This window comes from Eretmochelys imbricata, chromosome 8 (assembly GCF_965152235.1).
Source record: "Eretmochelys imbricata isolate rEreImb1 chromosome 8, rEreImb1.hap1, whole genome shotgun sequence".
Lineage (NCBI taxonomy): Eukaryota > Metazoa > Chordata > Testudines > Cheloniidae > Eretmochelys > Eretmochelys imbricata.
The window spans coordinates 37,064,026-37,079,685 of NC_135579.1; the positions used below are offsets into that span (position 1 = coordinate 37,064,026).

General features: G+C 51.2%; 1 protein-coding gene across 1 annotated transcript; it reads left to right on the forward strand.

Annotated features, from left to right (window-relative positions):
* Positions 1 to 21: 21 nt before the first annotated feature.
* IK (IK cytokine) lies at positions 22 to 14,956 on the forward strand. Its single transcript, XM_077825252.1, has 20 exons — positions 22 to 140; positions 1,148 to 1,214; positions 1,746 to 1,838; positions 2,301 to 2,360; positions 4,704 to 4,871; positions 4,956 to 5,070; positions 5,963 to 6,033; positions 6,143 to 6,189; positions 6,501 to 6,664; positions 6,831 to 6,939; positions 7,794 to 7,833; positions 8,377 to 8,602; positions 9,476 to 9,494; positions 10,224 to 10,301; positions 10,728 to 10,809; positions 11,139 to 11,196; positions 11,967 to 12,055; positions 13,537 to 13,645; positions 14,064 to 14,098; positions 14,589 to 14,956. The coding sequence occupies exons 1-20, from the start codon at positions 125 to 127 to the stop codon at positions 14,614 to 14,616; spliced, it is 1,674 nt and encodes a 557-aa protein (XP_077681378.1). The 5' UTR covers positions 22 to 124; the 3' UTR covers positions 14,617 to 14,956.
* The last annotated feature ends 704 nt before the right edge of the window (positions 14,957 to 15,660 follow it).

A 15,660-nucleotide genomic window follows, 5' to 3' on the forward strand; every position in this document is an offset into this window, starting at 1 on the left:
TGGGGTTTCAGTTCCGCTCCGTTTCGCTCTCTGCGCTAGGCATTGTGCGCAGATCGCGCGCGGGGTATTGTGGGAAGTAGAGGGTGTTGGTTAGTTCTCTGGTGGCGTCGGTCGTGCGGGGAAGATGCCGGAGCGAGACAGTGAGTGTTGGGCCCGAGAGCCGGGGGCGGGGCAATTGTCAGACTCCCAACTTGGGGCGGCCCCCGCCCGTCTGCGGGGTGTGCAGAGTCCCCTCCCTGCCCCAGCGCTCTCGCCCAGCAGGGCAGTCACCCAGAGGCTGTTCAAAACTAGCTGCCGGCCGTGCTGGAGCCGCCTGTGAGCGCCCAGCTGCGGGGAGCGTGTGTGTGTGTTGTTTTGGGGGGGTCAACGTCCGGATGCTACAGGGGCTTGCATTGGGTAGGCACTGAAACAGCTCTTCCCCCTTTCCATAGTGCTCGCAGGGCCCAGCGATGAGGTACTCCCTAGGATTAAACATTAGGTTTAGAAATGGGATCGACCTATCTTTGGTGCTTAGGGCTGTGAAAAATTTTGCATCCTGAGCACAACCATTAGGTCGATCTGACCCCTGGTGTAGACACAGCTAGAGCGATGGAAGGGGTCATCCTTTGACCTAGTTACCACCTCTTGGAGAGATGGAATAACTATGTCAACGGAGATACCCCTTTCGTCCATGTAGGAAGTGTCTGCCCTACAGCGGCACAGCTGCAGCGCCATATAGTGCTGCTGTAGCAGCTTTATTATAGACATACTCTTACGGTTAAGGAGACGATAGACAATGGCAAATGCTTCTCCTGCATTTATTTCCTGTTGGGGCTAGCTGGAGGATCACAGAATCTTCACTCCAAAATAAGGCTGGCTTTGCTCTGGTGTTCTTTTAGGTGCTGGGTAAAAGTCAATATCCTGGGTATTTCCCCCATAACCCAAGAATTTTACTCCTTCACTGGTTCTTTGGGGCTTTGTTGTTTAACATAATTTCTCTCCATTATCTTCTGAGAAATGATGCTTTTATCAATGAGGGATGCTCCTTTTGTAGTTCTGAATTCTCTAATGTAACCATCTGAGATGCAGGGGCTGGTATAGGTTTGGGCTTGGCAGCACAGCGTACTGATTGATAGGCTCTAACCAGCTCTGTTTTTCCTTCTCCAAGGTGAACCGTTCTCCAACCCTCTGGCCCCAGATGGCCATGAGGTGGATGATTCCCACTCCTTCAGTCAGTGAGTATAAAAGCTTTTGCTCTCTGTTTCCTTCAAATAGAAAGGTAGTGGGCACAATATGGTGTACTGTGGGGAAGAAGGATTTGGGTACTGTTTCTGTGATGCAGTCAAACTCTTAGCACCAGTTAATAGATTTCAAGGCCAGAAAGGGACCATTATGCTCATCTAGTGTGATGTGCTGCATAATGCAGATAATAGATTTCTCCAAGCCCAATCACATGTAGCTGAACTAGGGCATATCTTTTAGAAAGACATCTAATCTTGATTTAAAACTCCAGCTCAATCCCTGGCTAGTCCCCTCCTCCGATTTGCCCCCTTGGTAAATTATCCTCACTGTTTAAAAATGTGCATCTTATTTCCAGTTTGAACATTGTGAAACTCAGGTGAATATGGGCAATCCAGTGCAGGCTGCAATGTCACAATGTGGCCAAGCACATGCAGGGAAAAATAAAGACAAAACTGCTCTCAGCAGGAGTGTGTGATGGTCTTGTTATCGTTGTTACAACGAAACATGATTCTTCCTTCTCCTAGGTCCAAGCTGACCAATGAAGACTTCCGAAAGCTTCTTATGACCCCGCGGGCTGCGCCGACATCCGCACCCCCATCCAAATCTCGCCATCATGAGTAAGTAGATTTCATTAATCCTTCACTGCTCTTTGACTGAATGTGAACTCATTAGTCTCAAGCAGCTAATACATATCTTACTCTTTCTTCCCTGCACTCCAGTACTGACTAACTTGCTCTGTATGTTGTATATGCATTGGGGATGGGGAAACCCGTAATATCAGAAACGGCATGAATGAGAGCGTGGATGCAATAGACTTATTAAAACATGCATGGGAACCCCAAGGTTTGTCTTTGGTTCTCATGTTGAACCCTTTCGCTTTCTCCCTCCCTGTTGGTACAACTGAGTTAGGTGTTCTATTGGGCAGAAATCTAACTACCCTGCTCCAAATATATCTAGCTTTGGACATCTAAGTGTTAGACCTTTCAAGCCCAAGTCCATGTGTAACTGCCGCCTTTAGTACCTCCTGTTCTGTGGGTATCTGCCGTTTGTGATGACTGTGGTTTTTCTGTTCTCTCCAGGATGCCCCGGGAGTACAATGAAGATGAAGATCCAGCTGCTCGCAGGAGGAAGAAGAAAAGGTAAATGGGGAATGTGCTGTAGCAAAAGCCACCTTCACCTGTCAGCCAGCTGCTGCCCTTTCTTTAGAATGCAGAAAGGGACCCTAAGTGGCCTGGAATATCAGTGGGCTCTGGACTGATGACAAAGGAACCAAATGATGTTAGAAGCACTCTGATAGGGAGGTTGTCACTTTTCACAGCCACCAAAGTGATTGCACCAGGGGAGCAGTAGGATGGTGCCACAAATTGCTTAGCTTGCCCCTAGGAAGATGTTAGGTGAGAGCACCTGACATGGCTGCTCTCTGTGGGGGTGAGTTAGGACACTATAGGGGTATTCGCCCCATTCAGGATTTTCCTTCAAGTATTGAACTCATTATGGTGCATTTACACCGTTTGTGTGCAGAGTGGGTTTTTCACTTTTAAAGCTTGTTAGCCGACGGCCAAGGATGTTTGGTGAGGTGCCAGCTATGCCCGTTTATACCATCCGTGACTTTAACCGCTAGGACGCACTGTCCCTTCGCGGCAGGCAGCCCGGGCTAGGCTGACGGATGCTCCAAGGTCCTAACCACCCATGACTTTAACTGCTAGAGCTCAGAGCTCCTTCGCAGCGGGCAGTCAATACTGACTGACAGGTGCCCCAATGGCAGCACTAAGAGCCTCTCCACACCCGTGACTTTAACTGCTAGAGCTCAGAGCTCCTTCGCAGCTGGCAGCCAGGATTGACTGACAGGTGCCCCAAGAGTTTGCCCCGTGGAGGCAGCACAACTCAACGCTAGGCTCTTAGTACTCTCACCTAATGGCCAGGCTTTAGAGCCAAAACGGCTGAGGTTCTTTAATTGTGTTGGCTGCTTTACAGTAAACCAGAGAAAACAAGTCAGGCTTATGCACAAATGGTTACCAAAATTTATTAAGCTAGATTCTAATCATGTGGTTACAAAATTGCTAGTGCCTACTTATTTAAATGTAGAGATGTTACACACACAAACAAGTTACAAAACTGAAGCCACAATCCCAAAGAAAGAAAACAAAGTATAGAGCTCTATTTCAAAATATGTGTACACTAAAGATAGGAGATCAGGTGTGGGTGCTTCTTACCCTCCTTGCATCTCTCGATTCCAGCGGTGCCAAGCCAGGATCGGTCACTCAATTCCGCAGAAAGACGAATAAGGGACAAGGCTTAGGGACTCTCTTAGCTGCAGAAGCCTTGGGAGGCTGTCACTTATCTGACCAGCAGATAGATAGTGAAAAGCACACAAAAATCATGGTGCTGTAGGTCCCCTACTTATACCTCTGTACTCCTTTATTCTCTTTCTCCTTTCTTATGCCAAATTGAGGCTGGTCTGTCTGGGTGACGCCAGCTTTCGCAAGAGTAGTTTACACTTGCAAGGGAGAGAAACAATAAGTGTCGACTACTGGACATTTCTTTTATCAGGGTAAATATTTTCCCACCTAGGATGTTGGTGTGTGTGCATCACGCTATTTAGTAGGGGCTAAGAGCCATGTCTGTCACAGGGCCTCTGCCTGCTGTGAGCTTAATCGTTGTATCTGCTCCCAGAGGCACATTGTAGCAGCACACCTGTGCTTTTCACAGCTTCAAAGGCTGTGCTGGAATATATGTTAAGTGCCCTGTTCCGGCTTCCTCCTGTGTTTCCAGCAATGCTGGTCTGAGGGGGGGGGGCTGGCTGTCTGGCTACAAAGCTACTCTGTTCCTCAGCAATATCTTGCTATTACAATGTTATTTTGTTAACCATTTTCCATACAACTGTGTCCCCAAATGCTGTAGAGGTAAAAATATGAGGAGTGGTAAGTGAGGAAGAAAAGTTGTTTTGTCTTCCACTGAGATGTGAGGACTGGTTGGAGCTGAGAATTACAGGAAGACTGTCCTGGACAAGTGTTGCTGCTGAGGAGAAGACTATTGCACCTACAGTGAAGAGATTCTGGAAGGGGACAGATGAGGCCAGTGCCAGATGAGTAGAAGGAATGAGAAGGGCAGTAGAGTGAGACAAGGTCTAGGAGAGTCTGCAGCAAGTCCATTAAGGGTTTTTAAATCAAGCATCTTCAAATGAATGGGGAGCCACTGGAAGTGTCTGAGGATGGGGCTACGTGGCTGAAGGATGGCAGCAGTATTTTCTACATGCTGGAGTCTGGAGAGTTGGGACTTTAGGGACCATGGAGAAGGGAGTTGTGCTAGCTGTGGCAAAGCAGCTAAAAGCGTGGCTAAGAATTGAAGCGGAGGTGGAGTGGAGGCAGTGGCCCACACAGTACAGTGTTCTGGGAATGGGAACAGATTGGTGATGTCGCCTGGTCAGTATTTTTTAAACACAATGGATTAGCTCAAACGCTTCTCCCTTTCTCTGCCTCCAGCTATTATGCAAAGCTGCGGCAGCAGGAGATTGAACGAGAGAGGGAGCTGGCTGAGAAATACAGGGATCGAGCCAAGGAGAGAAGAGACGGTGTCAACAAAGACTACGAGGAAACAGAGCTGATTAGCACGACTGCCAACTACAGGGCAGTGGGACCCACTGCAGAAGCGTAAGTTAGCCTGAGTCCAGGCATTGTGAGGGAGCTCCAGCCCAGAGCAGAGCTTGTGTAACATGCTCCCTTCTCATTATGCAGGGATAAGTCAGCAGCTGAGAAGAGGCGACAGCTGATCCAGGAATCCAAGTTCTTGGGTGGTGACATGGAGCACACTCACTTGGTGAAGGGTCTGGATTTTGCACTGCTGCAGAAGGTGTGTGCAGATGATAATACATCAGTAGGGTTTTCCTTCTGAGTAGCAGTGTACTTGTCAGCGAGCTAAGCCATTGACTTCCACCCAGAGCCGTCCCTTGGGTATGGCAAATTGGGGCAAATGTCCCATGGTCCACGCTTTGAGGGGGAGGGGAGGCGAATGGGGAGGTGAGGGGCAGGCGGGTGCGGGGAGAGGAAGAGCCCTCCTACCAAACCTCCCTCTGCCCCCAGCGCCTCTTGCCCGTCGTTGGGCCCCGCCAATCAGTGCCTCCCCGATGCTCTTAGCGCCTACAGCGGATCAGCTGTTTCACGGCATCATGAGGTGCTGGGGGAGAGGACTGAGAGACAGCGTGCTCCAGAGAGGAGGCAGAACTGGGCAGGAAGGGGTGGAGGCGGGGCCTTGGAGAAGGGGTGGAGCGGGGGCAGGGCCTTGGTGGAGCCAGGAGGGTGGGGAGCACCCCCTGGCAGATAGATGCTGAGTTTCTAATGTCCCACACCCCCCTACGTACGGCCCTGCCTCCACCCCTCAGTGCAGTAAACAAATATTATCCCCAGTTTACATGGGGAAACCAAGTCTCAAATTACTCAAGTCTACGTAATGGCAGTGGCTGAACTGGGACTAGAACCCAGGTCTCTTGCGATCCCTTGCTCCAGTCTAACGAGTGGAGCACACAGGGAAATAGAATGGTGAGGTGCTACTGTGTACCCGTTCAACCTGTTTCTTGGTTGGAGTTGCCCTGTGTGAGGCTGGGGGAGCACTGGCTGGTCCACTGAAGGTGTTGGAGCCCAGGGGAAAGGGCTGGATGCCTCTCCTCTGATTACAATGAGCAGCTGTAGCAGGGTAGCATTTTGACAGCGTTTTCCCTTTTCGTCTGCCTTGTCGTTCTGATCAGGTGCGTGCTGAAATTGCCAGCAAAGAGAAGGAAGAGGAGGAGCTGATGGAGAAACCCCAGAAGGAAACCAAGTAAGTGTGAAAAGACTGAGCCCTCCTCTGAGCTCAGTGCAGACAGCTCCGCAGGGGCTGGAGCAGGAATGGAAATGGCCATTCTTTTAATACTTCATTTTCTTTTCAGAAAAGATGAAGATCCTGAAAATAAAATAGAATTCAAGACTCGCTTGGGTATGAATGTGGCCACTTGGGTGTGTTACGCTGGTTGTGCAGAGAATAGGAAGGGGCTTGGTGCATGGCTGAGGATCATGCCCTGGGTTGGATGGAGAGGAAGCTTAGCAAATTGGTTGGGGAGTTGTGGAGGACTCAGTGGATTGGTGAGGGGCTGGCACATCGGTTGGGACTCTCAGGAGAGAGGCTGTGAGTGAGATTCTGGAGCCTCTGAGCAGCAGGGATAGTTTAGCTCTTGCAATAGGAGTTTGGGTATTTGGGTTTCCTCTTCTCCTGAGCCACTTGGTTTTACGCTTCCCTCTCTTCCCCAGGTCGGAACATCTACCGCATACTGTTCAAGACTAAAGCATATGAGCGGAACGAGTTGTACCTGCCGGGGCGGATGGCCTACGTAGTGGATCTGGATGACGAGTACGCAGACACAGATATCCCAACCACCCTGATCCGGAGCAAAGCTGACTGCCCCACCATGGAGGTAACTGCCTAGGCCACTCCTAGTTCCCTTACTGCACTGTCTGACAGCACTGGCTCTAGCTCAGCAGGAGCATGGCTGCTCAGAGTCCTGCCTCACGGAGGGGCTGCAATTCTCAGGGCTTCTCTTTCTGGAGAATCATTCCTTCTCTCTGCGCTTTCTCTTCCAGGCACAGACCACACTGACCACAAATGACATTGTCATCAGCAAGCTGACTCAGATCCTTTCCTACCTGAGGCAAGGGACCCGCAACAAGAAGCTCAAAAAGAAGGACAAAGGTAGCCCTGAAGGGAGGAAACTTCAAGGAGACAGTGTCTGACAGAAGCAGGAAGGGGCCATAGGAACTGGCTGTACAGATGGAGCCAGTGTGGGGAATATGCAGGGCAAGGCACAGACTAGAATGGGCAATGGAGGGGGCTGAGATAGTCAGCGGAGCCCCTTCTCTGGTGGGATGCAACGTCGTAGCTAGAAAAGTTACTGGCTGGGCTGTGGTCAGCCACAAACTGGGGCTTGATCTCAGTGAAACTACAAAGGAGTGAAGGGAGCTGTGTGTATCCTAGCAGGGCTGGATTTCCATCGCCTTGTGAAATGGAATCGGGGTGGGACTCCTGTGGCCCATGGGGGCGATGGATTTGGAGGGGCAGTGTTCTGAGGAAAGAAGTGATGGAACCTGGCAGGCCATAGGGGACAGAATCAGGGGGGGCAGCGTTCCTGTGGCTCCTGAGGCTGTGTGCGGGGGGAATCCCTAAGGCAGGCTCTCTTGTGGAGATATGGGGAATTGCTGGCTACTCTAAAAGTGCAGGCTCTACCTGGGGGTTGCACTGTGTCTTTCTCAGTTTCATCTCCTTTCGGGCTGAAGGGGAGCTGGTTATCCAATCCCCAGCCATGCAGGAGTGGGAGGGAAAGCTGTCTGGAGGCAGCTGTGCCTGCAAAGGGCTGTATATATAGCCGGGGGCCTGCTGGAGGCTAGTGTGGGAGGCTCTGGGAGCATCTTGGAGCCCTGCTCAGAAGCTCTGTGGTGATTGCACAAACCCCTCTTGTGTGCACTTCAGTTGGTTGGGCAGGGCGGGGGACGCAGAGAAAGCAGGACAGAAGTATGCTGACTGCACTGACTGCTGCCTTCTGCCTGCAGGAAAGCTGGATGAGAAGAAACCCCCTGAGGCTGATATGAAGTAAGTAACCTCCTCGGGGATGAGGGACTGTCCTCTGGTCTTTCTCTTGATTGGTCACACTAAGAGATTTGGGAATCAGGAAGTTGGCTGGTGCTTCTGAGGGTAGCTGTTGGGTTCATTTGGGGAATTCGGGGGCGCTTAGGGGCTCTGTTTGGCCCATTACTTCTTTACACTGAGCTTTAGAATGGCGATTCCCCCCCAATTCCCTATAAGCAGGGGGAGAGAGAGATGAAGAGGTCCAGACAAGGGAGAGGAGATGTTTTTGGTTGAAACTTGAAATGGCTGGAGCATCTGCACCTCCCTGGGGCACAGAGGGAGGCCAGTGCAGATAGCAGGAGCTGCAGAGCAGAAGACTCTTGTTTTCAGTGGAGAGAAATGTGTGCTAGATGAGCACAGGGATGCAGCTGGCTGGGACTTCACAGATGCTGTAGTCTTCTCTGGATTCATGCTGCTTGTTACTGGTTAGCCTCCAGCTTCGAGGGGCTGATCTGTTGGTCTTTGCCGCGACACCAGTGGTAACTGTATCATCCATTTCACCTGCAGTATCTTTGAAGATATTGGTGACTACGTGCCATCCGCGGTGAAGGTGCCACGGGAGAAGGAGCGAGACCGGTACCGGGAGAGGGAGCGAGACCGGGAGAGGGAGCGAGACCGGGAGAGGGAGCGGGAGAGAGAGAGAGAGCGGGAACGGGATCGAGAGAGAGAGCGAGAACGGGAGGAGGAGAAGAAGAGACATAGCTACTTTGAGAAACCCAAAGCTGATGATGAGGTGAGTTAAAGAAGGTCCCCTCAAATGGGCTGGGGTTATCACGGAGCAGAGAGCATTTCATACGGCGCCTCTCTGTTCCAAAGTGGGGATACGGCATAGGAGAGTCATAGCAACACCTACATCTTCTGCTGGCTCCCCATGCTGCAATAAGAATACACCCTCCCAGGAGAAGAGGGAGCCCTGGGTATCCTGCTCCCCATCTCCCCATGCCGAGCAGGAACAGACCCAGTGTCTTGTCCAGAATCTATTCTGTGATGGAGACTTCCTGAGGGAGGGGTGGGGGATGTTAGCTCCAGGTCAGTAGTAAGGCGCTTTCAGAGTTATAGTAAGTGTGTGGGCTGGATTCTGACCTGTGATGTGCTGTGGGAAATCCATACTGACTGCACTCTGGTCAGCTCCAGTGGATCTGAGTTCAGAATCAGACCCTGCAGCTTTGAATTGCCCCTGCACCTGGGAGGAGGTTGCCTGCTCTTTGGGGCAGGAATGTGGCTGGGTCATCTACTGCCCTACAAGCTCATAGTGGAATTGGAGTGCTAGTTGGAGAGGGATGTTACTGCTGCTGCACCTGCAGCTTTTTGCCTTTTGGTGTGTGATCATCCTCAGATGTCTCCAGAGTGATCTCTGATGTGGGCAGAGTCTTGCTGATCAGCTGGTTGGTGGGAAGGCTGGGCAACCTCTGTCCTCCCGTAGTTGCCTTGGAAAGCAGGACTGAAAGGAGCTTTTTACTCTCACACACTGAAGGCTCAGTCCTTCATTCCTTGTGCCGCTTGAGGGAAGGATTGGGCTCTTAGAGCCGGGGTTCAGGAACACTGTCATTTTCAGTTGTTTTCTGGCCCACCATAGTAACATTCTCTTCTTTCTTTCCCTTTTCAGCCCCTGGATATTGACAAAGGTGAGTTGCTGTGTTTATGTGGCATGAGGCAGATGGGACTGAATTCCAGCCTGCAGCAGAGACCTCCTTATCCTACTGGCTGCATGGCGAGCAGAGTTCTTGGCACTGCCAGTCCAGGTCGATAGGGTTCTGCTTTAGCTCCTGAAGCCTCTAATGTTGCTATAAAATAGTAGGGGCCTATCTGGCTCCGGGGGATTGGAAATGGGATAAAGAGCCATTCATCCTAGGGCACTGGTGTGCATTCATTCAGGGCTGCCGGTGCCTGAAATTAATTCCCACTGGGGCAAGGCTGGCCAGGTGGGTCTCAATTTAGCCCCTGGTTGAAGAGGGGCCCCATCCCACTGGTACTAGTCAGCAGGTCTCAGCAGGAAGGCCAGGGACTCAATGGGCCCTGCCTGGAGTGACCTTTACCCTACAGGCTGTTTACTCTGGGTCGGGTTTATTTCCTCCTTTTGTGAATCTCCTCGTCCCCATTAGTCCCCAGGCCCTGTCCCTGGTAGAGGATCCTTGGGTCATGCACTTTATTCCATTAGCTACCAGAAGGGGGCAGTGCCTCTCCTAGATGCTGTTAAGAAGCTGCTTTGATCATGGTGACTGTGGGGGGGGTTATGTCTTGCTCTCATGTGAGAGGTCTCCAGCCAGCCCTGTGTATGCTGCAGACAGGGAGCTGTACCCCAGCTCGGTGTCCTGGTTAGAGTGGAGTCTTAACAGCTTTTCTCTTGCCTCCAGGGCCAGGCTCAGCCAAGGAGCTGATTAAATCCATCAATGAGAAGTTCGCTGGAGCAGCTGGCTGGGAAGGAGCAGAATCATATCCTTTATGCTCGCACATCAACCAGCCTGGCGCCAGGACTCCGGGCTTCTCTCGCTGGCAGCCTGCTGGTGTGTCTGGGCATCTGTGCTGCGGGAGGGCTCCTCTCCCCTTGGCATGTCCCTCCTTCCGCAGGGGCTCTCTCTCACACACACACTTGGCTGTTGGGAGAGGAGGGCTGGGTGGGAAAAGCCACCTGAACAGTCCCTTGTGGAACGTTGGGTCCAAACCACAAGCCATCGCCTGGTGCATCCCATCAGAGAAGGGGCTCCGCTGAGCATCTCAGCCCCCTCCATTGCCCACCCAGTCTGTGTCTTGTCCTGCATATTCCCCACACTGGCTCCATCAGTGCAGCCAGTTCCTAAGGCCCCTTCCTGCTTCAGTCAGACACTGTCTCCTTGCTGCATTTTCTTTAACACGTGACACATTAAAGAAGCCTGAAGATAAGAAGCAGTTGGGCGATTTCTTTGGGATGTCAAACAGCTACGCTGAGTGCTACCCTGCCACGTAAGGGCTCTCTGCTCACTGGGGGCTGGGGGTCACTGTGCAGCTGCTTTCCAGGTAGCTGGGGGTTTTGGTCAGAGCTCAGGAGCCCAGACAGGTACTTGCCTGGTCCTGCTTGGAGAGCGCCCTGCAAGCTGGCTGTGAGCACTCAGCTTGCTGGAGGGAGCAGATGCTGTCATCTGGACCAGGGAGCTGCCCAGCTAGAGTTAAAGTCAGATGTCCATAGAGTCCTGCATTGCCAGAACAGAGAGTACTTGAGTACCTTTGGTTGAACTGTGTGTGCTGCAATGTCTCAGCCGGTGCCCCAGCTGACTCTCCCCCTCCCCTTTCAGCATGGACGACATGGCTGTGGACAGTGATGAAGAGGTGGACTACAGCAAAATGGATCAGGTATTCCCAGCACGCTTTTAAAGCCATCTTATGAGGCTGGTGTAAAACAGAGGCTCAAAGGAGCCACGGGACAGAATTTGTGCAGGGTGGGTCTGGACACGGACTCCTGGCTTCACAATATAACTTTGAGTTTCTCAGATGAAAGTGCTTGTTCTCTCTGCCCTGCAGCTGGATCTTTCTGACCTATTTGCTATGGGAGAGATGGGGGTGAAAATTACCTGCCATCTGGTGCTCAATGAATGACCTGGGGAGGGATTCTAGTTGGATTGTGGCTGCTTGGCTCCTTGGCCCATCACTCCTCTTAGCTTTACTCACTGGCAAAGACTGGAGCCAGGCCCTTGCATCCGGTCTGCCTTCAGGACCTCCTGTTCCAAAGGAGGTGGGTGAGCAGGAGCTAGCCAGCAAGCAAAGATAAATTAGAGAATCCATCTAAAGACTTGCCTTTCTGCTGCCTCTGAGTGCTGGAGCTGGGTGAGGGAAAACCCCATGGGTGCAGTGACTGACATCTCGTACCAGCTCTATCTAGTTCTGGGCAGGCTCATGAAAGTGTCTCCCATGTGGAGTTATGACCTTCTCAGAGACGGTATCCAGGAGCTCCCAGAACTCTGCGTCCCAGCCGGCAGGGGAGATCAGACTGCTCCCTGCTTGAGCCTGACTTGGTTTGGAAAAAGATCCGTAAGCCTGTTCATCTTCTCCGGGCCTGTGGTCTGCATGGGGAGCATCAGCCAGCTTCCTCTGATGAGCACCTAAGCCCCTCTCTCCTGCTGCAGGGTAACAAGAAGGGGCCCCTGGGCCGCTGGGACTTTGACACGCAGGAGGAGTACAGCGAGTACATGAACAACAAAGAGGCTCTGCCCAAGTAAGTCTGATGCTCTCCCAGAAGTTGGGTAGGGGGAAGGGACCCCACTAGGGTGGAGAGTGCAGAGTGGGTGATGGGGCACAGCTGCTGCCTAGGTCCCTTGGGGAGGATGGTCCTGTGACGGGTTGGATCACAGAAACCCCCTGGGGCTGCCAACTGATGTGCCACGACTATTTCTACCACTGCTTTCCCTGCCAGCTTAGGACTCCAGCACCCTGTCTTGCTGACCCAGACACGCCAATCTGCTCCAACACAGACCCAGGGTCTGAACCACGTGCCCCAAAGCTGCAGACTTAACTGAAAGCAATTTAAGAAGTGTTCCTGTCTTTAACACTCAGATGGCCAACTCCCAGTGGGGTCCAAATCCCAAATAATTCCGTTTTACCCTGTATAAAGCTTATACAGGGTAAACTCATAAATTGTTCGCCCTCTATAACACTGATAGAGAGAGATGCACAGCTGTTTCCCCCCCTCCCCCGTATTAATACATACTCTGTGTTAATTAATAAGTAAAAAGTCATTTTATTAAATACAGAAAGTAGGATTTAAGTGTTCCGAGTAGTAACAGACAGAATAAAATGAATGATCAACCAAAACAAAATAAAACCCACCAATCTATGCTAATACAGTAAGAAGCTGAATACAGATAAAATCTCACCCTCAGAGATGTTCCAGTAAGCTTCTTTTACAGACGAGGCTCCTTCTAGTCTGGGTCCAGCAAGCACTCACACTGCCTGTAGTTACTACCCTTTGTTCCAGTTTCTTTCAGGTATCCTTGGGGTTGGAGAGGCTATCTCTTGAGCAAACTGAAGACAAAATGGAGGGGTCTCCTAGGGGTTTAAATAGACTTTTCCATGTGGGTGGAGACCCCCTCTTCTCTCCTATCCAAAGTCCAGCTTAAAGATGGAGTTTTGGAGTCACATGGGGAAGTCACCTGTCCATGCACGACTCAGAAATTATAGGTGGCAGCCATGGTTCACATGCTTCCTTGAACGTCCTCAGGTAGACTTCTTATGTGGATTGGAACATTCCAAGATCCATTGTGCGCTAAGTGTTTCTTGACTGGGCACCTAATTCGCACATTCCTTTCTCAAGAAACTGACCAAACGCTTTACAAAGGTTACTTAAAAATCAAGCCAGTACACAGCCAAAATTCATAACTTTGAATACAAAAATGATACATGCATACAAATAGGATTAATAGATTCAGTAGATCATAACCTTTATATAGATATGTTACAGGGCATATGTAGCATAAAACATATTCCAGTTATGTCGTATATAAAAGCATATTTCCCTAAAGCCTTATGGGGGGCACTGTCACAGGTCCCTTGGCAGTAACCCTCAGGAGATTCCTACCTGGCCCAGTGGAGATGAAACCCTAATCTGGCCCAATAATACAGGCAGCCTGGCTGGTCTGCAGCCACCTGCCCAGTTGTCCTCCACACCTAACCTCCCCTCTGTTCTGCTCTTCACCCCAGAGCAGCTTTCCAGTACGGAATCAAGATGTCAGAGGGCCGTAAAACACGCCGTTTCAAGGAGACCAATGACAAGGCCGAGCTGGACCGGCAGTGGAAGAAGATCAGTGCAGTGAGTGTCTGGGGGGAAGGACAAAACTGTTTCCCTAATGGGGGTGCTGTTTGTCTAGGACTTGAACAGTTAGCACCCAGAGGAAGGATCCTTTGGATTCTGGGGTTGGTTGACCTGTCTCCAGTGTTGTCAGATGTCCAGGAGTGGGTATCTGACCTCATTTCTATGGCCTTACCCATTCCCTCTTCCCACCATTACAAATTGGTTTGGTTGAACAGAATTGTCCCTGAGCGGATCTTGCAGCTCGGAAGCCTTAACTGCTGCTCCACCCTTACCAGGCCAAAAAACCCGCAAAACCAGCTCCCTCCGCTATGGAGCCTTCACCTTTCACTGTGAGTAGGGAGAGCCCCCTGCCCCAGGATCTCTGGGCAGCTTTTGTTGCTCTCCTCACAACATGGTCTTTGTGCTTTCTCTGCAGATCATTGAGAAAAGGAAGAAGTTGGAGGCTGACGGGTGAGTGGAATCTCCTCTTCATTAATTTGACTTTGCTGCTAGAGAGTGCTGCAGCGCCCGCAGTGGGACCTAGCCAGCCTTTGTCCCCTTTCTCTCCTGATGTGCGATCACTGGATGAAGGAGGGGCTGAGGCTCTACAATGCCCACAGTCTTCATTTCTGAGAGACTACCGAACAGAGAGCCAGCTATCTACATTTTGCTATTCCCTGCATTGCAAGCTCTGGTCCTCCAGCTTGTATTTGCTTTTGATAACCAAGCAAGACACAGTGTCTCTTCAGTAGTGCTGGCCTGCTTTCTAAAGCAGGATGCATGCCATGGAAGTAGGTGCTTCAACTTGGGCAGCGGGGGAGGGGTGCTCACCCAGACTGGTGCACCTTATGGGAGCACATGGGTACTGTTCATTCTCCATAAAGAAACAGGTTGAAGGGAAGCCTCAGATTAGAGCCCCAGGCCCGCACTGACAGCTGGCCTAATGTTTCTCTGGTTTCAGGGTGGAGGTGAAGAGACCGAAGTACTGACGTCCCAGCCAAGTTCCTGACTCTCGTCCTTGGAGCCCTTGGGGCTTTGATTTATGGACACTTTGTTTCTATTAAAATTCTGAGCTCTGATTCCTGTTGTAGGCTCTGACACAAAGGTGCTTTGCTCTCTGCTCTCAGGAAAAAACAGGGCTTGGGGTCTAGGGGAGGTACGTGTGCAGTTTGTGGGAGAGCTCTCCTCTGTCTGGAGGAGCCTGGGGCCCCTGGACTACTGGTGGCTGTGCATCCAGACTGTGCCCCTTCTTCCAGAGTCTGCGTTGCTGCATCATGTGATTTGTAATCCTTGTCGACGCAATAAAATTGCGCTAACTTGTGTGTTTCACCTTGGGCTTGGCCTGTTGGGTTGTAGCTGGAATGGATAGGATGTGGGGCGCTGCCTGTGGGATGTTTGAAAGGTTTCTGCTTCCCTTTTCTCTCTCCTGTGGACAATCACTGTGCATCACCCCTTTCAAACAGAAAGAGACAGCGTAGGTTTGGAGGGGCTTATCGTCTGCTGGGGGCTGGCTCTCAAGGCCAATGCTGCTTTCGCTATGGTGTCCAAAGAGTCAATGCAGAGGTGGCTGTATTTAATCTCAGCCTGGCTGGGGCACTGATGGCCGACAGCTACATTCTGAGCAGACAGTTGAACCTTTTTCATGGTGTCCACCACTAGGACAGAGAAAATGCCAGTGCCCTCTGTGTTCAACGGGAGGAGGGGAAATGCTGCCCTTACTGGGTCACAAAAAGCAGCTGAGCTTCTTGGCAGGGAAGAGAGGGGTCCCAAAAGTTCAGGGACCCCCTAGAAGAGAGAGAGAAAACACGAGCTACCCCCACCAAAAATGGGGTCTAGAATCTTTCCCTGGGGTGTTTCTCAGCCTTCGGGTACTATTTTCACTGAAGTCACTGCACACTGGGCTGGTGAGCTGTTAGTTGTCACTAGCAAGGTGTAGATCCAAATGAAGACTAAATTATGGAGCTCTTAGTGCCATGCCCTAGATCCCATTTGGGTGTTAGTGCCGTTAGATTCATGTGCTCTCCTGCTCCCCA

Excerpts from the sequence above, each read along its gene's own strand:
- IK (XM_077825252.1), top strand. Across the intron at positions 4,872-4,955 it reads GTGGGACCCACTGCAGAAGC|GGATAAGTCAGCAGCTGAGA; the intron begins GTAAGTTAGCCT and ends CTCATTATGCAG. Across the intron at positions 14,099-14,588 it reads AAGAAGTTGGAGGCTGACGG|GGTGGAGGTGAAGAGACCGA; the intron begins GTGAGTGGAATC and ends CTCTGGTTTCAG.